This window comes from Danio rerio, chromosome 7 (genome assembly GCF_052040795.2).
Source record: "Danio rerio strain M-AB ecotype USA chromosome 7, GRCz13ab, whole genome shotgun sequence".
Classification (NCBI taxonomy): Eukaryota; Metazoa; Chordata; class Actinopteri; order Cypriniformes; family Danionidae; genus Danio; species Danio rerio.
Window position 1 is genome coordinate 73,120,380 of NC_141027.1, and position 24,673 is coordinate 73,145,052.

At 40.1% G+C, this 24,673-nt stretch overlaps 1 protein-coding gene across 11 annotated transcripts in view; it reads right to left on the reverse strand.

Annotated features, from left to right (window-relative positions):
- ampd3a (adenosine monophosphate deaminase 3a) overlaps positions 1–18,695 on the reverse strand; it is a 32,852-nt gene extending 14,157 nt beyond the window's left edge. For 3 of the 11 annotated variants that reach the window (XR_015496472.1, XM_087262219.1, XM_087262218.1), the window contains exons 1-9: positions 18,591–18,695; positions 18,273–18,350; positions 9,003–9,225; positions 5,665–5,842; positions 5,393–5,558; positions 4,798–5,017; positions 2,283–2,412; positions 2,013–2,207; positions 1,807–1,938 (exon numbers count right to left, since the gene is read on the reverse strand). Coding sequence is in view for 6 of the 11 variants with exons in the window: in XM_087262219.1 (XP_087118345.1) it covers positions 1,807–1,938; positions 2,013–2,207; positions 2,283–2,412; positions 4,798–5,017; positions 5,393–5,558; positions 5,665–5,842; positions 9,003–9,225; positions 18,273–18,350; positions 18,591–18,600 (1,332 nt within the window). In the remaining 5 variants the exon portion in view is untranslated. Of the gene's footprint in view, positions 1–156; positions 1,939–2,012; positions 2,208–2,282; positions 2,413–4,797; positions 5,018–5,392; positions 5,559–5,664; positions 5,843–9,002; positions 9,226–14,892; positions 15,018–15,709; positions 15,791–18,272; positions 18,351–18,590 lie in introns of those variants that run through there. The other 8 variants (XR_015496474.1, XM_087262223.1, XM_087262222.1 and 5 more) reach the window with 4 other exon arrangements.
- Positions 18,696–24,673: the final 5,978 nt, after the last annotated feature.

Below are 24,673 nucleotides of genomic sequence, written 5' to 3' on the forward strand. Positions count from 1 at the left end.
CGTCTCTGCACAGTTTAGCTTTAACCCTTATTAAACACACCTGATCAGTCTAATTAAGTCCTTCAGGCTTGTTTGAAACCTACAAGTAAGTGTGTTGAAGCAGGGTTGGAACTAAACTGTGCAGAGCTGCGGCCCTCCAGGCACTGGGTTTGGCACCTGTGGCCTAAAGGATAACAATGTATGGTGGTCAAGAGAGCTTAATGTATTATAATTTCAGAAAACACATGTCAATTACAAAAAATGCCAGCAAATTGTGTGAAGATACAAGATGTGCAGCACCTGAAACTAGGGATACTGGAAGCCTGTGCTGGCATTTCTCCTTGCTATCAGTGTCTGAAGAGTGGGAGAAGTGGGTTGCATTGAAAGTCTAACACAATGGGCAGCACATTGAACACATTTTGTAAGTGGTCAGAAACTTGTTAATAACTCATGAAAGAATACAGTTAGGTTAAAACCCAAGTACATAATTGTTTTTCTTGTGAAATTTCCAATAAGTTTGATGTGTCAAATGACCCTCTTCCTACTGAAAAAACAAAAGTTGGATCCAAGATGGCCGACTTCAAAAGGCCACCTTGGTCACCACCCATCCAAAAGTTTGCCCCCTCACATATACTAATATGCCACAAACAGGATGTTAATATCACCAAACATTCCCATTTTATTAAGGTGTATCCATATAAATGCCCCACACTGTACATGAGTGCCGTAAAGGGGTCAAAGTTTAACATTGTGCCATAAAGTCAATCTGCTGCCACTAACACTATTGCTGTGTCATTAATCTAGCATAACCACCCCAGGGGTCACAATTTAATAGAAATGAAACTTCAATGGAAATTGTAAGGCTGACGGCTTTTTATTTGCATGTTGCTTTTTATGTAACTATTAAATACTATTTATATTCTGTAGGTTATGGATAAAATATGGTAATTCTAATAGTTTAATAACATATATGATATTTTTGGAAATCACCAAGGGTCCCGACCACTACTTTGGGAAACACTTGTATGAAACCAACCCAGGCTCATTGTGGAAACATAGCCCCGCGGACGTTTCTGGAGACCTTGAAATACGTCCTGGGAGGTACGTATTTGTGCAGTTTTTGTTTTCGTGAATGCGTGAGAAGCAAATGTTCCGCGCTTTTTTGCGTCTCGAACGCCTCTTGGGAGCGCGTGCTGTTCGCGCATGTGCTGTTCTAGCGTGAAAAGCCGCCGGAGGCTAATGTTGAGCAACCGTCTGTTCGACTGACTGAATGACCGAGCAACTGACTGAGCGGCCGGCCAATCGGCCGACCCAGCCACCCTCCTCCTCCTTCCCTAAATCCAAGGGACGATTTACAAAAGCCGTCCAGAAAAGATAAGCAAAATCGTCCGATTTTGACCCATTTTTCGAATTTCACTGCATTCTCGCCCCGTCACGAACTCATTCGCTTTTATTTTTTGGATTCTGTTTTTCATCTTACCTGATTTTTGGAACCGCTATTTCCCGTACTCGAACCCGGTTATCGCGGGTCTCCTCCTCCGGGACTCCGCTGACGTAACACTACGAGCTAAGCAGACAAACTGATTGCGACGGGAAACCCCTCCACATGGAGGTGAGCCATCACAGCAGCCGAGCGCGAATAAGAGGAGCGGCGTCACACCGCCCCATAGCGTTCACTCGAAAAAATGTAATGCAGCCATACGTACCTCCGGCCACGTAAATCACGGTTTCCTGAAACGTCCGCAGGGCTACATTTTCAGAATGAGCTTGGGTTGTTTAAAACATTGTCCTTGTGGACATCTTGTTTTGACAAAATGACCAAATTACCTTGATCAAGCGGGCGAAATACTCTCCATTGATATAATTGTCGGCCTTCAGGTAGATTTCCCGCAGCTCACTTGCTCCGACAGGATTGTACTTTGAGTTGAATTTGTCAAAGCGGTGAAAGGTTTGTCTGCCCTGCAAATATACTGAACATGAAGCAGAATGTACAAGCCACCAGTATATCAGTAAACATTAAACATGTTACTTACAGCATGAACGTCTAAAGAGTCTACCGTAAGATCATAAGGGTCCATGTTCAGGTTGTTAAACACCTGTTTGAGAGTTAGCTTAAGCCCCGCCTTCTCCAGAACAACTCTCTCGGCGTCGGTTTTGTAGGTGGTTTGGATGAAATCGAGCAGGTGTTTCTGGTTCATACATGCTGCTGCGTGGATATGGGTGTCTACCTGTAAGTAGACACATTTAGACAACATGGAAAATAAATTGTAATTACACATTACTATATGTGTTTTATATAATACCTTTCTGACATTGTAGAAATCTCTGTGAGGAACGCCCTTGAGCTCTTTTAGTTCGGCCATTTCGTTGAGCATTTCGTGCAGGTAAAACTTTGAGCCGAGGAAGTTGAGTCGTCTATGGCAGTAGGTCTTACTGTTTAGGGAAGAAGTAAATCTCATAATTCTTGAATTGATTACCAATGGGTTGATATTGTTTGGAGGTAAGGATGGGCGATATGGATATTGTATTCATTACGATAACGATATTAGTAATGATGTAATTCATAAGTTGCGGCACAGTAGCGCTGATAGTACTGTCGCCTCAAAGCAAGAAGGTTGCTTGTTGCTCTTTCTGGAGTTTGCATGTTCTCCCTGTGTTAGCGTGGGTTTCCTCTGGGTGCTCCAGTTTTCCCCACAGTCCAAAGACATGCGGTACAGGTGATTTCGGTAGGGTAAATTGTCCATAGTGTATTTGTGTTTGTCCCGGTCCTCCAGGTTGGGCGTTAAGCTTTGGGCTAACAACCCACCTCGTAAAAACTAGATGTTACAAAACACCAATATGGTGCGGCTAAATATCAACTTTGATATAAATTACCCTGGGAGTAAGTAAGTAAATAAGTCAGTATAATTCATAAGTGGGGCGAGGCAGTGGTGCAGTAGGTAGTGCTGTCGCCTCACAGCAAGAAGGTCGCTGGGTCGCTGGTTCGAACCTCGGCTCAGTTGACGTTTCTGTGTGAAATTTTGCATGTTCTCCCTGCCTTCGCGTGGGTTTCCTCTGGGTGCTCCGGTTTCCCCCACAGTCTAAAGACAGCTAAGTGAGGCTAAATTGTCCGTAGTGTATGAGTGTGTGTGAATGTGTGTGTGGATGATTCCCAGAGATGGGTTGCAGCTGGAAGGGCATCGGCTGCGTAAAAACTTGCTGGATAAGTTGGCGGTTCATTCTGCTGTGGCGAACCCGGATTAATAAAGGGACTAAGCTGACAAGAAAATGAATGAATGAATGAATGAATTAATGAATAATTCATAAGTATCCACAGAGACAAAATGTCGTAATTAAATAATAATAATAATAATAATAATAATAAATAATAATACCTTTTATTTATAGGTGCCTTTCAGAGCACTCAAGGACACATTAAAGTATGTCACAGGCACATTATAAAAACGAGACAGTAGAGTAATAAAACATAGTATTAATCAAGAAAGTCATTAAAAGCGATCCTGAACAGAAAGGTTTATACCTAGGATTTAAAATTGGAGATAGAGTCCACCTGACGAATATCTAACGGCATGGAATTCCATAACTGTGGTTAAAAAGCCCTGCCACCAAATGATATCACCTTAAAATTTGGAACTGACAACAGTTCAGCCGCAGAAAATCTCAGTGAGCGCAATTTTCAGCATAAAATTACTAATTATCATATTTTTATTGTTAAATTTTATTAATTAAGGATATTAATACAGTCAAAAAATGTTTTTTTGCTGCTTGTTTAAACTACGTATTTGAAGTGAGCTGAAACAACATATTTCTTGAGATTTCGTTTGGACATCTTAATTTTTTTATGTTCAATCCACTTTAATGTTTGAAAAACTAACACGTTAACCTAATTCCTTCATGTTGTCCTAACACAAATCAACTGTGTGGAACCCAGCGTATAGTCCATGGTCCATTGAGAGAGTGTATGGGTGTTTCCCAGTACTGAGTTGCGGCTGGAAGAGCAGCCGCTGCGTAAAACATATGCCGGATTAGTTGGTGGTTCATTCCACTGTGGCGACCCCTGATAAATAAAGAGCTAAGCCAAAAGAAAATGAATGAATATTAATACGGTAAAAACTAAAAATTTGCTGCTTGTTCAAACTACTTATTTAAAATCAGCTAAAACAAGGCATTTCTTGAGATTTTGTTGGGACAACTTAAATGTTTTATGTTCAATCCACATGAATTTATTATGTTAACTAAACTTTGCAGGACAGCAGGTCTTCCAGGTGGAGAGCCGAAGATCTTTTACATAGTGTTATGATCAAACATTGTACTGTTATTTCTGTTTCATTCATACTGGACACTAGAGGGCGCCCTCACGCATAATCTCCACATGTAGATTACTGAAGAAAAGAGCTATCGCTGCTGCAAAGTGGATAAAGAAATGAAGAAATTGATCAAACATGAACACAATAGGGGTGGTAGGTGGCTTAGTGGTTAGCACTGTCGCCTCACAGCAAGAAGGTCGCTGGTTCGAGTCCCAGCTGGTGCAGTTGGTATTTCTGTGTAGAGTTTGCATGTTCTCCCCCTGTTTGCGTGGGTTTCCTCCATGTGCTCCGGTTTCCCCTACAGTCCAAAGACATGCGCTATACAGTGGGTGAATTGAATTAACTAAAGTGGCCTCAGTGTATAAGTGTGTGTGAATGTAGTGTATGGGTGTTTACCAGTACTGGGTTGCAGCTGGAAGGGCATTGTATTATTGATCATTATTGTTACGATAAATCTACATTTTTATAGTGGGAAGAATTTGTAGAGGTATATCGCAAACGATAGACTTACGTAGGCCCATCAGCAATCATGGCGAGCACATGACTCATGTCAATAGCAAATGTTTCCAGGTCTGGATATGGAAGGCAGCGTGGTTTGTTCATGCTTAAGGCTTCAGCGTTTTCATATACATAAATAATGCCATCTTTCATCTTCATCTGATAATTGAGGTTTTCTGGAACATTCTCCATGCTGTAGGGATCCTCTCCCTCACCAGGGCATGGACAAATATCTGAGTAAAGCAAGAGAATTTATGAAATAGAAAGAAAAATGCTAAACTATGCCTTTCTAGTTATCCGCATAAACGACAATCTGGCTTTCCCATTGGGGGATAAAATGTTTTTTCCATTTTAGCTGAAATTTTAAGTGTTTTTTATTCTCATTATTGAGCTACGCATAACTCATGCCAGCTCTTATGTCTTCTAAAATTAGTTAAACATTGATGTCTTGGGAAGGGACTTTAGGCAGGGACATTAAGCAAACATAGTCAGCATTTTTTTGTACACAGAAATCCCACTAAAATGTTTACAGAGCCAAAAATAAACCTCGAAAGAGAATGTTCTGCATGACCCATATGGTTTTGAAGCCTGATCATATACAGATGTACCTGGGAGGATTTCGTCCTCTTCTGTCCACTTTTCATTCGCTGCATTACGTAGGAACTGTGCCGTAGTCCGTGGGAAGCGGTGATATGCCAGTTTGGAGTATTTTTCTCGAATAAAAAGAGCCTTTAGCAGACTTTTAGCTGCCTGCTCATAGTCCTCAACTGTAATCTGCAAGTGCACCGTAAAACATGACTGTTAAGACACCATCTGCAATTTAAAGAGCCTTTAGTTGCAAACACAAAATTGGTTGACCGTCCATTCTAATAATACACACCCCAGCACAGTAGTCTCCGCTAATGGTGACTCTTTGATACTCCGGGAAATTTGGCGAAATGGATGAGCAAGTGGAGGACGGGGTAATCAGGGGGGTCACTACACCCCGGACACTCTCTGTACTTAATGGGATTTGCAGTGACATAGATTGGGACCGAATCATCTTAAAACTCTTCTTCCTAGAAAGGATTAAAGCAAATGGAAGCTAAAAAAAAACAATCAAGCAGTAAATTCACTAAGCACATGTATTGTTAACTACGCTGGTGGAAAATATAATCCATTTGATATTCATTGTGAAGTGTTTCCAGAATAGTCCATGGTCCAAGGTGATCTAGATTGTCTAGACAGGGTTGCCCAAACTCGGTCCTGGAGGGCTGGTAACCTGCAAAGTTTAGTTCCAACGGCAATCAAACACACCTGGGCTGGCTAATCAAGCTTTTGTAGGTTTTCTAGAAACATCCTTGCAGGTGTATTAAAGCAAGTTGGAGCTAAAATCTGCAGGACACCGACCCTCCAGGACTGAGTTTGAACATCCCTGGTCTAGACCACTGTGTTACCTAGGGCTGCATTCCCATCCAAATCTTTATGCCCTTCACTTGCTAACTTCCCTCCGGCTTGCTCCCTCAGATGTACATCATTATGCAAGTGTCCACTACTGGCAGCCCTGCTGAAAAATCCAGCTTAAACCAGCCTAGGCTGGTTGGCTGGTTTTAGCTGGTTGACCAGCCTGGTTTTAGAGGGGTTTTGGCCATTTCCAGCCTGGTCTTAGCTGGTCAGGCTGGAAAATGACCAGCCAAATCCAGCTAAAACCAGCTTGACCAGCCTGGTTTAAGCTGGACATAGCTGGTTTTGGCTGGACTCCCAGCTTGGGTAGGCTGGTCAAGCTGGTTTTCGCTGGTCATCTCCCAGCCTGACCAGCTAAGACCAGGCTGGAAATGGCTGAAACCAGCCTGGAAGTGGCCAAAACCCCTCTAAAACCAGTCTGGTCGACCAGCTAAAACCAGCCAACCAGCCTAGGCTGGTTTAAACTGGATTTTTCAGCAGGGAGATCATCTGAATGGGTTTAAATGGAATTCACTAAACCCTTGAGCACCAGGGAACTACACTGTTTTAGTGACATCACAGTCACATTGCATTCTGGAACATATGGGGGCTGGAGTGGACATTCAGTATGAAGCAGATTTACTCCCACGGTCAAGATTGAGGGTATGTGCATGTAAACTTCCCTCGTTCACTTGATGAAGAGGAACACACTTTCAAATGGTGGTGGCGATTCCCTTGAGGTAACAAGGAAAGGCAAGTTCATGAGTGCGTGTCTAAAGGTGGACTGGAATACAGCCTAGGAAGGTCGCCACCCTGCAGAGTTTACCTCTAATCCAAGTGAAAAGCACCTGTACAAGTGAAACAAGGTCTTCTGGATCACTTTAAACTTCTAGTCCAGAGCAAATTTCTGCATGATGTTGGCTCTCCAGGAGCAGGATTGGATATCTATGATCAGTGGTTCTCAATCCTGGTCCTCACTCTGCACATTTTATATGTTTCTCATACAGAGGTACCATGTTGCTCCTCAACCACATTGCTGCCCCCATTACCCACCCGTTTCTCCCAATACTGCGTGTTTTGTATGCATTTTAAGTAAAACACACTTAATTCAGTTCATCAGCTCATTAGCCAAGACTCCAGGACCTGAAATTGCTGTGTGAGACAAAGGAGACTTGCAAAATGTGCATTTTCGGGGGAGCTCCACGAACGTGGTTGATAACCAGTGCATTAGACCAGTGGTTCTCAAACTTTTTATCAAGTACCACCTCAGAAAAAATTTGTCCCTCCAAGTACCACCAAAATGAGCAGTATTGAAATACAGTAGCGTAGTAGGCCCAGTAAAGCAGCTACAAATCTGCAGAGTTAAAAAACGTGGCAGATTACCACAGAAATATAGGCTTTATGTCAAATATGAGATATTATAAACATCATTTTTGATAAATTTTAAAATGTGTGTAGCATGTACCTGACATATTTCATTTCTCAGCGTACCACTAGAAGGAAGCCTGCGTACCACTAGTGGTACACGAGCCACAGTTTGAGAACCACTGCATTAGACCATAAGTGCACTGCAAAGTAGACATACAAAAATAATATTCTGGCATGATTCCAGTTCGAAAGAAGTAAACTTCAAGTTCAGCCAATTTCCCATGTTCAGGGGCCAGAGAGGAGTAAACACTATTTAGGAAACATGCCAATCAGAAAACTTCATGGGGCTCTTTTCTAAGGAGCTGGTTATCTAAATCAGGCGTGTTAAGCAAGAGAGACATGCAAAATGTTGAGAATATGGGGTTGTGAGGAACAGGATTGAGAACTGCTGGTCTACATAGCTGACCAGTTGGTGGATATGGTGTTGATTGGTTAAGCTGGTAATAAATGACACTTTGGGTCAGCATCAAAAAGGAGCTACCTTGTTTAAACGATCGGATTGTCCTACATAGACAGGTAAGACCTGGGCTGCGTCTGAAACCGCCTACTACTCAGTAGGTGCTGCATTTGAATTTAAACGTACTACTCGGCCGTTAGAAAAGTTTGTTCTATATACGAATGTGAAAAGTATGAATGGAATTCGGACGTACTACATCCGCCATTTTGTCATGGTCACGTGACCTACCTGCATCAGTTGCGTCGCCTCACTTCCATTCATGAATTCTCTCACGGTGCATTATGGGATAGCGCAGCGTGCATGGGATGCGCACTTCAGAATCTCGCCGGAAGTAGTAAGTCATCCGGGTACTTCTCGCCTACTGATTTTCGAATTCTATGAATTCAGACATACTACTCGGCTCGCATACTGATGTTAGCGTACTATATAGTATGGAAGTATGCAGTTGGACGCAGCCCTAGTGTTTTAAGCATGTAAAACCTTCTGTTAGCATGCTACTTCACAGATTTAAATTAATGGTCTCAAACTCAATTCCTGGAGAGCCACAGCTTCAAAGTTTAGCTTCAACCACCTCCAACTCACACTTGCTTAATAATCTCTAGTAATCTTGAACACCTTGATTAGTGTGATCAGCAGTTTTTGATTAAGGCTGGTGCAAATCTGTGCAGAGCTGCGGCCCTCCAGGAGTTGAGTTTGAGACCTATGATCTAAATCATGGATGAGTGACTTCGGTCCTGGAGGGCTGGTGTTCTGCAAAGTTTTGCTCCAACACTTATCAAACACACCTGAACGAGCTACTTAGTGTCTTTAAGGACACTAGAAAGCTATAGGCAGGTATATCTGATTGGGGTTGGATCTAAACTCTGCAGGACAGTGGCCCTTCAGGACCGATGTTGCCGAATGGTGCTGACCGTTTGGCACTTTCTTCTGACTGTTGCTCAGCCAGTTCTCTGAGTAGCTCCCTCTGTTTGGCTTCCTGAAGGCCAATGGGACAGTCCTCGGGTACAGTGTACATGGACAGGGCATCTTTTGTGTCTTCTTCTTTCAGTGCCGAGGCATAAACCTTCTCCGCCAGCAGGCGAACCTCCTCATCCACATCAGTCAAAGCAATCTTCGGGAACTGCCGTGGCATATCTGAATAGAAGCACATTTAAATTCAGCATGAAACAGATGGTAAAATTGTCCTTTTTCCTCATATCATGACATACATTTTATTGAAACGGTCCAAAAATTTTAATAAAATGTAAGGTATTGCATTATTTCATTATTTGTGAACGGATTGAATCATTGGAAAATGAGCAAAATTAACTAAATTAAAGAAGATTGACAAAGACAGCACAGAAGCAATTCACACACTATTAGTCCCGCACTCAGGGTTTTACATTAACACCCGCCAACCCGATAAATGCGGGTAGATTTCATCTTTGCCGGGTTAGACAGACAATCCCACTAGCCACTTTGGCTGGTTGAAAATAATTTTTCAATTGTAGTTTTCCTAAAAGCAGGGTTCAAATATATAACGATGACCCAATATGTGTGCAAATGTGATCTTAGAATCGAGAAGTAAAATAATTGTGATCACGCGAGCAGAAGAAAGCAAGTGAATACCGAATGAGAGAATGATGATCACTTGCGCTAACAGCTGATGATGCGCAGTGATGCGCTGTAACAGTGATGCGCTTGACTGCTTAAAGCCTGATTTATACTTCTGCGTCAAGTGACCGGCGTAACCCACGGCGCAGGCAACGCGCGTGGCTGTGCATTTATACTTCTGCGCACTGTCTCTGTCGGTCTGCATTAACACTTCCGAAACGCTAGTGGGCAGTGAGGTGTTAATGTTCCTCTGTGTCGAGTTTCTTCTCTGGTTTTTTGCTTTTCCTGAACACTTCCGGGATGTACAAGTGGCTCAAACTCGCTCGTTTTGAGGCAGGAACCGGCGGACGTGCAACAACTTTAACTATGAGGTAAACACAAAACAAAACTTTCCATCCGGAGCTCCTTCATGGGACTCCACACTTGTAAACAATCGCTCGCGCCATTCGCGCGGCTCTCGGTCCCGCCCAGACTCGTCAGCGCTACCAAGCCGACCAATCACAGAGCTTACGCTACGCGTCGTTGCGACGTGTAGTTACATTTTTTGAGAGGTGCACGTCATTGACGTCGATGGCCACGGCGAAGGGCTATGCGTCAGCGCCGTAGCATACCCCGGTGTTTGACGCAGAAGTATAAATCAGCCTTTAAGGCGTGCACGCGACTGCTTAACGCGTGCGCGCTCCCGAATCGTGAAGCAACCGTGTCTGGAACAGGTTCTGGAAACGCAACTGTCATCGGTTCTCTTTCAATTAAACTACACAAAAAGTGATGAACATGCATCCACAGTCCTGATGCTTTTAAGAGCTCAAAATGTGTCTTTTTGTAAGCAGCACCTGTTGCTTTCACTTTGAACTGATTATTAAATTGCCTAAAAAGTTAACCGTGAACATGTGATCTTCCTTTTATTATCACACACGGTATGTTTCACCTGCTTTCAGTTGCTTACGGTTTTATTTGCTTTAATTTTTGTTAAACTGGTTTAATTATCTTTTCTTTTCTTTTCTTTTATTTTTTTAAACATTGCTTTAATGGGAGATTAACTCTCCATTTATGTGCAGTTAACTGGTGATCCGAGAGATCTTTAGCCACGACAGATTACTGTGCATATTTTTGATACATGACAATAATTATTTTTTAAAAGTCAATTGCTTTTCTTTCTTTTTTACGAAAAGTTTTGTTAAATAAAAAGTATAGTATACAGCTATATTTTGCTTGTTTTGACACATAAAAAATTTGTGGCTAATTAATAATTATTGTTTAGTGTGGTTATAGAGATAAATTTGGTAAATCGTTAATTCTGAGCTGTAAAATGTCATGTGAAATAAAAACTAATTGCAATATGACACTATGAAACCATGACTCCTTTGCTCATGCTCATTGAGCAAACTCATACTCGACTCGCAAAAAGTGAAATGAATGGGGACGCATGTGGACATAACACACAATTTAAATCAAGTAATTTTAGCATGACAACGTCAAATTCATGCATATAAAATATATTTTCCCAACAACAAAATTGTGGCTAGTGAAAATGCAGCGTGGCTAGTAACATTGGAAAACTACTAGCCACAGTGGCTGGTGATTAAAAAAAGTTAATGTAAAGCCCTGCCCGCAATAAAGGACTGATAGCCCTGCCCTAAAGGCATTCCATGTGACCAGAAGTGAAGAAAAGGTGGGAGAAGCAAGGTTATGGTGTTCGATTAAAGATAATGAGTGAATCTCTCGATTTATGTCCACCAATTCTGAAAGCATGTCCCATGTATATGTCATGTCAAAACCAGACAAATGTTTAGTCTGCAAAAGTGTTGAACTAGTCCCTCAGTTGCTGTCAGTGGTCGAAACAACAAGGTTACTTTGATGTGTGTTTCAATGCTCATATCAACACGCTTGCTGTAAATAGTCCCGGGATGCCATGTGCATTCCCAGGCCTTTAATTCAGGCCTGTAAAGTCAGTCACTAGGCCAGTGCACAGCTGCAGACACACTGGCCTGTAAAACAGTTATGTCTGTGCCAGGACAGATCAAGTGTCTGAGCTCTGGGTGTGACTTCTCCCTGAAGATTTGGGAACATGGCCTTCGGTGGACACATCAGATGCTATCCTGGGCAGGAACCAGATCCCTTATCAAGGTTTCCATTGTTCAAAGCAACTCCCATACACATAACGGCTTTTTACACTGGGGTAGTTCACCCAAAAATGATATTCTGATATGAATTACTCATTCTTTTTCTCAGAGATGGGTTTCGGCTGAAAGGGCATTCTCTGCGTAAAAATGTGTTGGATAAGTTGGCGGTTCATTCCGCTGTGGCGACCCCCGGATTAATAAAAGGACTAAGCCAAAAAGAAAATGAATGAATCGGCTTAGTCCCTTTATTAATCTGGGGTCGCCACAGCAGAATGAACCGCCAACTTATCCAGCAAGTTTTTACGCAGCGGATGCCCTTCCAGCTGCAACCCATCTCTGGGAAACATCCACACACACATTCACACACACACTCAAGCCTACCCAATTCACCTGTACCGCACGTCTTTGGATTGTGGGGGAAACCGGAGCACCCAGAGGAAACCCACGCAAAGGCAGGGAGAACATGCAAACTCCACATGGAAACGCCAACTGAGCCGAGGTTCGAACCAGCAAACTTCTTGCTGTGAGGCGACAACACTACCTACTGTGCCACTGCCTCGCCCCAAATGAATGAATTACTCATTCTTTACTTGTTACAAACCAAACACAAAAGAAATATCCGTAAAGAAAGCTGGAAACCTGTAACCATTAACTTCCACTGTATTTGTTTTTCCTACTATTGTATTTTATGGTTATTGCTTGATTGTTACTCTCATGAACACGCATTCTATACTATACAGAAGAAAAGAAATTGTTGAGTCAAGTTGTTTTTTTTTTTTTTTTATGTGTCACAAAGCTTGATAAAATTCTTGTGGAACCAGTGAAGGCATATAACCTGTTTTGAGGATGTTTTTTTTTTTTTTAAACTTTGAGTGGTGACACGGTGGCTCAGTGGGTAGCACTGTTGCCTCACAGCAAGACGGTTGCTGGTAGGTTTCCTCCGGGTGCTCTGCAAGTCCAAAGACAAGCGATATAAGTGTATTGAATAAGCTAAATTGGCCGTAGTGTATGTGTGTAAATGCAAGTGTGTGTGTTTCCCAGTGCTGGGTTGCAGCTGGAAGGGCATCCACTGCGTAAAACAAAAGCTGGATAAGTTGGCAGTTCATTCTGCTGTGGCGACCCAGGTTGAATAAAGGGACTAAGTCGAATATGAATATGAATAATGAATAAATGAATGAATGAATAAAACTGTTGCTGTCTATTATGGATGAGAGAGCTCTCAGATTTCATCTAAAATTTCTTAATTTGCATTTTGAAGATGAACAAAGGTCTCAAAGGTTTGATATTATATGAGCTTCAGTAATTAATAACAGAATTTTCATTTTTGGGTACACTAATTGGTTAACCCAACATTATCATTGTTTTAAACAGATTTTTACCCAGTGTAAAAGAATGATTGACACATATTTTTGCCTTGGGTTATGAAACGTTGTTTGAGAGCAGTGTTAGCCACACTTTTGTGGTGTCAATTCCACATTGTGGACCCAAATATGTCCAGTGTGAAACGGTGTAATGTTAGATTGTTATAGATGGATATTATGGATGATATTTCAGTGTCTTCTAGTCTCTTGTTTTAGACGGGCACAAGAACAGCCCAGATTGGATTGAATTACATTTACAGTCCATGAATAATCCATTCAAGAAAGACTTCTTATCCTCAAACAATTAGCTCTATGAAGATGCAAAATATTAGCACCAATATGTAAACATGATTGCATGCTGTGTTCATCCAATCAACATCACTGACACGGCAAACATACAAATAAGAAAGTTAACCTGGGAGTTTAAGAACATGCAGTTTTAAACATCAGCTTACCAACTAATCCAGCATTTACAGTTAACCCTGGTTAAAGTATGAACATTAATAAATGTTTAAGGTCACTTTATATTGATGGTTCGTCTGTTGAATTTAAGTTACATGCCAACTTAGTGGGGGGTGGGGGGGGGGTGATAGAAATTAGGCAGATAACGTTTATATGTTCATCTTAATGGCAACTGTGTAAATAATTATCGATAAGATGCTTATGATAAGCCGTTGTTTGTTTACCTTCAAGCTTTGCGTGTGCCCGTGAAACAGCCCATGAGCGCCAGAACACACATATCATGTACATCTCGACATGGCAACAGGGTTTTCAGCGCTGTGTTAGCGATCTCTGGGTATTCTGCCATTACTTTAATCCAGAACACCGGCAGAGTTGTTGTCTCGAACACTGTTTTAAGGCCGCCGTCATTTACGATCTCCAGCAATTGGTCTACTTGCACGGACATGCTGGATTCAGCTGGTTTGTTGACAAATGGGTCACGTATCCATTCCCTAGCCGTTCGTGGGTCCTTTGAGGTTGGGAAGTAGCACTCAAACTCCTTTAACAGCGAAGACTGATGATCGGGCACCAGCTTGCTGAGTGAGGGCGCAGGCTCAGTCTCACACAAAATCCCCGCTAATGTTTGAAACATGTCCAATATGCCTCAGTTTGGCTTTAATTGCAGCTAATAACTTAAAGATAATTAATTCTTGTGGCCCGGTACTGATTGATCCACGGACCGGTACCGGTCTGCGGCCCGGGGGTTGGGGACCACTGAGTTAAATGTCTGTTGAAGGAGCAGTATCAACAGATATTAAGCAGTCTACTAATACTCAAACAGACCATCAAAATAAAGTGTTAGCATTTTAAAACATGATTCTGTTTGTCGTGTGTTTAGAATAATCCAGGGTTAACAAGTTCAAGTGTGAAAAGCCATGTAGAGTTACCACATAGCTACCACAGGCATCTAAGAACAAGACAGAAGCTGTGTGTCATGAAAGTGGAGCATTTTACATCTCGGTTTACTGATTCAGAAATGAGCCTCCCATCTTTTATCACACAAGATAATCAGCTTAAGATAATATCTATAACATACAAATCAAAGTGTCGAGGCTGCGGAGTGGTCACTGATCTCAAACATCCCAAGACCAACAGTGTAGTCATTTTACCCTGTCAATGTACCTACAGCACCTTTAAAAATAGTTGTGAAATAAGCACACACTGCTACTCTACTGTCCGTGGTGGCCTGACATGCACAGCTGTGTGACTGCTGCCATTCTTACCTTCAGCCCCAGTCAATGCCATCTTAACTTCGGCTGTTCTTGGCGGCCACACTTCAGATGTGTTATCAGCTATATGTTTGTGTGTGCATGCGTTCGACACGGGCCATGTCCAGTCACACTCTGCCAAACTGCTGTTGTCTGACCTCTGTTTTGTTTTCTTGGGGTGGTCTCTCCCTCACTCTCTCTCTCTATTTAAAGAGGTCGAAAGCCTCACGTCCACAGAGCTACTAATCCTTTGAATATGTCACCACCGCCTGTCAACAAAAAAAGTGACCCTGGATCCTACTGAGAACCGCGTGCATACTGAACCTTGCTCAATCCATCCCCATCACATACATAGATACATACATTTCTCAACTCTTTAAGCTTTACTACATCACTCTTCCACCCCATAAATCCCCGAGCTGATCTCCGAAACACAACGTCAATGGAATCTGTAACCAAAAGAGCATCCCCCCACTAGAACAGCCCCTCTAATCCCAGCACTGACCTTGCTTTTAGGCACATATCATTTCAGCCCCAGATAAACAGTCCTACATGGAGCATCATGTCACTAAAAGTCCTGAGGTAATCACCCCCTGAATCTGACACCCCCCGCTTACCTCAGAGCTTACATCTGAGTGTTGACAGAAAGGGAGCTGTTCGTGTTGTCCCAAAGCATGGGAGCATGCCTAACATCTATTTGTATCACATCCATTTGAAACCATTGAGCAAACAAGCCATACAGCTCATTGTCTTCTCAAACACAGCATGATCCACTTCTGCATATACACACACACACATGGCCTAATATAGACTGTAAAAGCAAAGGGTTTACCTGTTGTCCTTTATGTTTCGGTAATCGTTCGGTAATGCTCCAACTGCAAAAACCCACCCAACCAATGCTGTCAGACCAAGTGCGCGTGGCAGCCTGACCTGAAACTTGGAGACAGGTCACGTGGACGCGCTACAATCCTAGTGATGTGTTGGGTATTATTTCAAGCTGCTGGGGCGGGAGCTGGGGGGGAGGAACTGGAAGTGGATTTGTCTGTACGGAATTAAGGTGCAGCTTGAATATCTCTCCATCTCTCCCTCGTATCGATCATAGGGACTTCTGGATCATGTGACACTCGGATTTGAGGGTCTGTGCGGTGCAAAGCTTTATGAGAGATTAATGCAGTACGGGCAGGTCTTAATGGCTTCAGCTTCAGAGTTGATGAGTATATGAGCTAAACCTCAGCTGCTCAGCTGCGATCTGTAACATAAGCTGTGCAAGTCTGTTCAAGGGCCTTGCTACAGTACACTGAGGCTGTAAATGCTTGTGTAAATAATGAATGGCTACCACTCTGTTTTCTTGCACCTGTGGGTCTGTTTGATGAAGCACCGACTGCACAAATTATATCGGGTTGTATATTAGCATTTGAGCATCAAGCTAAAAGAGTTTAACAAAAGAACACCCTTTGTAAGGACACGACTTATCCTTATTTAAGATATTTTAGTTTGTATTATATAAAATCAGTAATTATACATAGCACCAAACCCCACCTCTAAACCTAACCGTACTCAGGGACAAGAAAAACGTACAGTACTAAAAGGTTACGAATTGCTGTGAGATAGCCTTGGTATTTGTACACTCACCGGCCACTTTAATAGGTACACCTGTCCAACTGCTCGTTAACGCAAGTTTCTAATCAGTCAATCACATGGCAGCAACTCATTGAATTTAGGCATGTAGTCATGGTCAAGACGATCTGCTGCAGTTAAAACTGAGCATCAGAATGGGGAAGAAAGGTAATTTAAGTGACTTTGAATGTGGCATGGTTGCTGATGCCAGACGGGCTGGTCTGAGTATTTCAGAAACTGCTGATTTACTGGGGTTTTCATGCACAACCATCTCTAGGGTTTACAGAGAATGGTCAGAAAAAAAGGAAAATATCCAGTGAGTGGCAGTTCTGTAGGCGCAAATGCCTTGTAGATGCCAGAAGTCAGAGGAGAATGGCTAGACTGGTTCGAGCTGATAGGAAGGCAACAGTAACTCAAATAACCACTCATTACAACCGAGATATGCAGAAGAGCATCTCTGAAGCTTGACGCAGATTGGCTACAGCAGCAGAAGACCACACCGGGTGCCACTCCTGTCAGCTAAGAACAGGAAACTGATGCTACAATTCACACAGGCTCACCAAAATTGGACAATAGAAGATTGGAGAAACATTGCCTTGTCTGATGACTCTCATATTCTGCTGCGACATTCGGATGGTAGGGTCAGAATTTGGCATCAACAACTAAAAGCATGGATCCATTCTGCCTTGTATCAACGGTTCAGGCTGGTGGTGGTGGTGTAATGGTGTGGGGGTTATTTTCTTGGCACCCTTTGGGCCCATTAGTACCAAATGAGTACTCAAATGGCCTCTACAGTCACCAGAACTCAATCCAATAGAGCACCTTTGGGATGTGATGGAATGAGAGATTCACATCGTGGATGTGCAGCCGACAAATCTGCAGCAACTGTGTGATGCTATGAATAAATAAATTTTACTGTGATTAGGTTAACTCTATTACTGTGAATTTCCTCTTCACTTTTTTAAAACAATAATATGATAAAATGCATAAAAATAAGTTTTGAGGTTAGCATCTTGAGCTAAAGCACAAAGTTGTGGAAATGTCAATTCTGTAAGTGAAAAAAATAACCAAATCAAATGTTCCCTATCACATTTAAGCATTCTGCATTATTTTACATTAACAATGTATTCAGTTTACTATACTTTAAAATATACATTTGTTTTATGTCATTGCAGTTTAAAAAAAGTTCATGTAAAATGGTTGAAATGTGGCCACAATTCTTGATTTAAACATGCACTGTATAATATATACAGTAATACCTCTTAGTGCTTGCTGACGTATGTAAAGACTACCGTGAGAGCAGTGCGAGATTCAATCTTCAGTGCAAATCAAATATTTCCGAAGGAAATGAGTATGAGATAAAAACTTTGTTAATATAGTTGGAGAACAATTTGTAGCTGGGGTGCAGATAGGAATCAGAGGACCAGTGTTTGTACTAATCTTAATCTAAAACTGCTAGCTTTTCTCTTTTACTAATGAAACTATTCTACTTCATTGCCATTTCACTGTGTCATACCAACATCTAACTTGTACTTGTACAATTAAATCATATTGCTACATCACTATCTCCTTAGAATGAATTAAGTAGTGTTTTGGATTAAGCAATGTTTCTTTTTAGGACTCTGATAACATTCATTGTTTCTCTCATTTGGTAAGAATCAGACACAATTTCTGCACTGAACAATTATTTGATAAAAAAGGGTTGCAATGACAAAAGAATCCCATTAAAAACAATTCTTGAAGGAGAATATGAAGATAGGGATATGATAAAATCTCACCCTTTCCCAAACATGGACTGGAGAGCTGCTTCGCAATGGGTGTCTGGAGTCTTCGCATCATTTCCTGTGTGCTCAGGCCTGGAGCATAGCAGAAATGATCGATGAGTATTTCCTACATTAGTATTTTTAAAACAGATTTAATGCAGTTTTGTCTCTTTTTCACCATTAATAGATTGTTGCAAAAATAACAATAATAAATGATAACAAAACAGTCAAATGTATGATATTAATAAACATTGTTACAATTACTGAAGATCAAGACAAATGTACATTGATTAGTATCTGGATAAATCTTAGTAATCTTATTGAAGCACTTACCCGGCTGCATATCTTACAGAAATATGTGTCCTCTGCTGCTGCACTGCAATTATAAACCCATGAAGTTCTCCCTGGAAAGAAATGACAGGGGAAAACAACATGCTCAGTTCTGCCCCCCAGTGATGCCTGAGATATGGCACGTCAAATTGACTTCACAGTGAGAAAGAGACTATCAGAACATCAACCAGTCTTCCACCTCACATCTACAGTAAGTGTCAAATTACATTTACATTAAGATTTTTTTTTCTTTAAGAGATGTTTAGCTTTTTAAGTAAGTAGATATTGGTTTAAAGAGATGTATTATGTGTTATCGTGCTGACATCCTTTCTTCCTTTGTCATAATTCATTATTGCCCCCTTGTGGGGATGTGTACAAGTGTCCTCGAATAACAATAGTGTTAAAAATGTATAGATGTAATTATTTTCGTAATTCGTGCCCACATATTTTTGACCCCTTCAATCAGTCTTATTAATTAATTAATTAATTAATTAATTAATTCATTCATTCATTCATTCATTCATTCATTCATTCATTCATTCATTCATTCATTCATTCATTAATTCATTCATTCATTCATTCATTTATTTATTTAAATGTCTAAATATATGTTGATGCAGTTTTTATTTTCGTTTCAGTAATAATATGGAACAATATTTATATTTTAGATTGTGTTGATTTAATGATTATGTACAATACAATAAAAAAGTGTTGTTTTTTGGTCTTTGAGTGAATGTATTATGTGAGAGAGCTACTGTAGATTTGTTTCCCAAACATTAATGGATTTGTACTGTAAACCTTAAAAAAAAGTAGAGCATTGTAGAGCAAAATAAGTAGCATTTTTTTTCAGATTCTATAATCTCTACAGATTTTTTTTTCTTTCAAGAGTTCACACTTAGCTGATAATCAATAAAGCGTATTTGGCATGCTGTCCCGGGAGAGAGCCCTGAGCTCGTAATATCCTCGAGCCCGGGGCTCCCTCCCGTTAGAAGGGCGAGAGGGGAATTCGAGGTCAGGTAGGTCTCGAGAACTCCCCTGCTTGTCACCGTGAGAAGTGTAACTCAGGTTGTATTGGGTGATAATTTGTTTTAGTCGATTGCTATGGTTTATGTTTTTGGACGGTGGGAGGAAACCGGGGAACCCGGGGAAAACCCACGCGAACACGGGGAGAACATGCAAACTCCACACAGAAACACCAACCAGCCCGATGGGTTGGACTAGCGGTGTTCTTGCTGTGAGGCAACAGTGCTAGCCACTGGGCCACCGTGTCGCCCGATCAGAAAAAGTGGGAGGATGTAGGGGTGGAAGGGGGGGAGCTTCAAGACGAAGATGACTGGAGTGGAAAACTCAGGTTATTTATAATGCTTCCGTAATCATCTAATAGGGCTGATTACGGAGCTAACAAGGAGCCAGCCGTGTTGATTATAAGCACGTGATCCTCTCGAAATTAGTTTATGAATAAACCACACAAAGTTCAGCACAGAAAGGGTAATCAAAAAAAAAAAAAAATATATATATATATATATATATATATATATATATATATATATATATATATATATATATATATATATATATATATATATATAAAGTCAATCATATGAAAGCAACTGATACTATTGAAGCCATTTGATTATTGTGAACCCATTGTCATGTTCAAGCGATCATGTTGCCATCCAAGACCTGTAAAGTGATGATCCCAAGGTTTCATAATCCTGGACCAGGCCGTATCCTAAGCTGATGCTGTGGTCATCATGGATGAATGGAGTGCATGAGACTGATTCCTGAAAAACCACCATGACAACGAGTTCTCGTATTGATCCTGTGGGCCAGCCTGAACTTCCGCCAGTGCCCTACTCAGCCCTGCAGCTTCTCCACGATGGACGTCCAGCTTCTCTTCTTCACCTAGACTGCAGCTACACACAGGAAATTTGGCCAGAAGAATAATGGTCGTGCCCAACAGAGCCTAGTTTCTCTCGAGTTTTTTTTCCCTTCACTTTGTTAATTGGTGAAGTTTTTTTCCTCACCACTGTCACCACTGGCTTGCTTGGATCAGGACTTGTGGAGCTGCGCTTCGGTGGATTTGCTCCACAGTGTTTGAACTTTCAGCAGTAAAAATGAAACCACACTGAACTAAACTAAACTGAACTTCAACTCTGAAATCTGAACTTTACTAGAAATATGTTAAGCTGCTTTGACACAATCTACATTGTGAAAAGCACTATATAAATAAACATGAATTGAATTTAATTGAATTTAAGAAAGTAGTCTGAGAGGATTTTAGCTTTGTGACTTGGAAATAATAATATAAATCAACCAAATTTGAAAGACGTCCATCCTCCCTTGTATAAAAGATTTGTCCTACCTTGTAAGATTGTCCTACCTCCCATTCAAAAAGTAGGTAGCACATTTTGATGACGCATAGGCCCGTAGCCAGCCTGGTGAAAGGGGTGGTTCTTTTTTTCTCAAAAGTGGACCTTTTTGCAGATATACACCTTAGTTTCTATTTAACTATGAGATTTAAATACTGCATTTTAGTATTTTTTTTTTTTTTTTTGCTGGATTAGCTAGTCAGATGTCATCATAACCACACTTTTTGATGTACTAAAAATATTTCCTAAAGAATTGCAATAAAAAAATAAAACAAGACATATTTGTTACATCATATATCATTAGGAAAAAAATAGCAATCTGTTAAAGTTTTAAAGTAAAAAAAAATTTGTAGCCTACTGTCATTTACAGTTTTTCTCAGACGCTTTGGTGAATTTCTCAAAATATTTACATTTGCACAACAGTTAATGCAAACTGCAAAACAATGAGTGCAAACTGCAAAACCTAGCTGATAACCTGCAAAACCGTGTCACATGCTCAAAATGGATAGTTCATTCCTCAAAAGCAAGTATTCATATCAATCAAAGTGTCAGTATCATCAAAATGAAAGGTCCTGACACCATTGTTTATGAACAAGATAGTCAAATGGCTTAGTCATGTTTTCATTATGACACTTTATTCTGTACATTTTTTCAATGCAAAAAAAGTCAGATTTTGGTGACACTTGCTGAAAATGCTCTAGACAGCACTTTGTACTATTTGCACAGCCATTTAAAAACTACAGTAAAGTTAGACATCACTATATTTAGTGAGGCATCTGAGTACAAGACACTGAATATGTATGTTTCACATTTTTACTGCACATGCTCTTTACAATCCTAATTTATTCACAGCATTGTGCAAAAGAATAAACACACCCTTATTTACAACAAACATAAACTCCCTTTGGGTAGAGCTGTGCACAACTGTAAACAATATTGCAGAACATATTGTAACTGAGCCTATAACATACACAGGTCTGTAAATCATTCATCAAATTGTTCAATTTTAAAGACATTTTCAAGAAAATAAAGATTAAATTGTTTTTTATGAAGTTTGCTTGACCGATTTTGACATCAAGTTCAACATTTTTGTATGTAATGACTCAAGTAATGTAAGGAGGACTATTAGTTTTATATTGAATGACTATTCAGCATTTACAACTTTAGTTCATTTTGACTGACATGACATAAGCAGATGATAATGTTATAAACAGCAGAGAGTTGTATGAAAGCAATTGATGCATGTCCAAAAGCATTTGCAATTTCTTGAAAGGAATGAGAAACTGCTACTAGGATGTGCACAAATGACTAATTGTTTTGAGAAATGCATGACCTGTTGTGCAAATGTAAATAGTGTTGTGAGAAATGCACCAAAGCGACTGAGAAAAACTGTAATAGACAAAAACAAACCATATTCAAAAAGGCCAGCACATTCAACTTTCCTTAGTCACAACTTGGCCATTTCATAATAATAATAATAATAATAATAATAATAATAATAATAAAACAATAATAATGAATTCTTCAGAATTAAAAAAATAGTACATTTAAAAATTCCTGGATATTAACAATAGCCAATATATTTTTGTGTGCTTCTGGTGCTTCACACCTTTTTATTGCTCGTTTTTATTTCAGAAATAAGGTCCAAGATTTAGAATAAAGTTACCTGTAAAATGTTTTCTCTGTTCAAAAACAATACAGTAGTGAAAGAAGACTTCTCTGACAGAAGATTCCGTTTGGTCTTAAAGCCTTTTTCGATGAATTATTTTTATTATTTATGAAGGCACAGCAGTCAAAATAGGACAAATGAGCTCATATTTGGGACAAATTCTGGACCTTTGTCAGTTAGGGGTGGGTCCTCCGAACCTCCCAGCCTCAAAAACACAGACATGACGGGAATATATATTGACTATAAATATTTTAATTATATATTAAATATATTATATAATATTAAATTACATAAAATATATAAACGGACAAATTTTGGACCTTTAGGCCGTTCGAACCACTCGAACCCCCCTGGCTACACGCATGAATATGCTACCCCTCAGATTTTGCTACAAGTGTAAATTTTAATGTGTGATATGAAGCTGTAATATCGCACTAACCTACCTAATCTACACATCAGAACTATTCAAATATAGTGTTGGTAGCATAATCTGATGGGTATTAGGCAAATAACTAACTGTCCAGCGCATTCAACTTTTCCCAGTCAGAATTTGGCCATTTCAATTACAAAAATAAAATAATAATAATAATGTAGAGCTTTACACTTTTCTAGCCTCTCTTGTAAAAAAAATTAAAATAAAAAAATAGAAAAAAAGTAAATTTGAAAATTCATGTAACAACAATAGCCAAAATAGTATTATTCAACTCCATTTTACTATGGGCCGCTTTTGGTGCTTTTCGGTTTTTGTTTTTTAAGAGTAAGGTTCAAGATTTGTTTTCTCTATTCAAAAACAATACAGTAGCAAAAGATGACTTCTCTTACATCAGATCTTGTATTTTCTCGCACAGCTGGATGTTGGACTCATGAAAAATGTATTTGTTAGCATTGGACAAAACTCATTAGCTAAAGTCACACCGAAGCGGATTCAGATTGGTCTTAAAGCTTGGCATAGCAGTCAAAATAAGACAAATTAGCTCATGAATGGGACAAATTCTGGACATTTGTCAGTAAAATGTTGACACTATTCAAATGTCACAATAAAAAGTGATACTTATCACACGTTCCAGTATTGTCCACCAAAACATATTTCACACAACGTTGATGATATATTCGGTCATTAAATTGGTTAAAAAAAAATCTAAATATCCAGACTCCAAAGTTTAAAAGAGTTGTGTTCATTGCTGGTCCAAATTCGCTGACAGAAGTGGTGAAGATTTATGAGGTGTCGATGAATGAGGGAGATGGCGTCAGTCCCAGAACACATTTGCAAAATCTTAGCAAAAGCCCGCCAACTTAAGTAATAATCACCACAAGGTGGAGCTAGAGCATTAAAATAAGAAGACAAGATGAAGACCGCGTGCCTGCGAACGTTTTCAGCCACAAGGTCGGAAATATGATTTATTACAGCATCTGACCCTCTTGAAAACACCTTAAAAGTTTATTCAAACACTCATTTTGAAGAAAAAGTCCAAATGTTTCACTTGGGGCTTCAAATATTTCAGCAACCACAACATTTTAAGGGAGTGCCTATTTTCAATTGGCAGCTAAGAAAAAAAAAAACTTGCAAGCTATAATTGTTCACCTGGGGAGGTAAACAGTGGCAGTATGTCCAGTAGAACACGGAAAAAAAATAGGCTATTTTTAGCTTTCTGACATCACAAACATGTTAGCATTTCATACTAATCAAGTAACACTAAATACCTAAGCTTTTATAGATTTAAAAACATCTAAATTTTTGATGAAGGCAGTTTATAAATAAAATTCAGTAGCAGAACCGTCTTTGGTTTCAACCTGTATTCAGTGGACACTTGTTAAATTGAGATTATCAGTGTTCTTCTGTGTACGTGCTCATTTGTGATTAGCATCATATGGTGCTTTTAAATTAGGGTTACAGGGGTGCAACAGTAAAAGAGTGCATTTCAGAAGTTCCTTCTCATTAAGATTGGAATGAAAATGATGTGTTGAAGTGGAATGTGGTATGGAGCGCCTCTCACCTCTGCTCTACATCCAGAAACCCACCCCATGTAGAGCAGCCATTAAACACA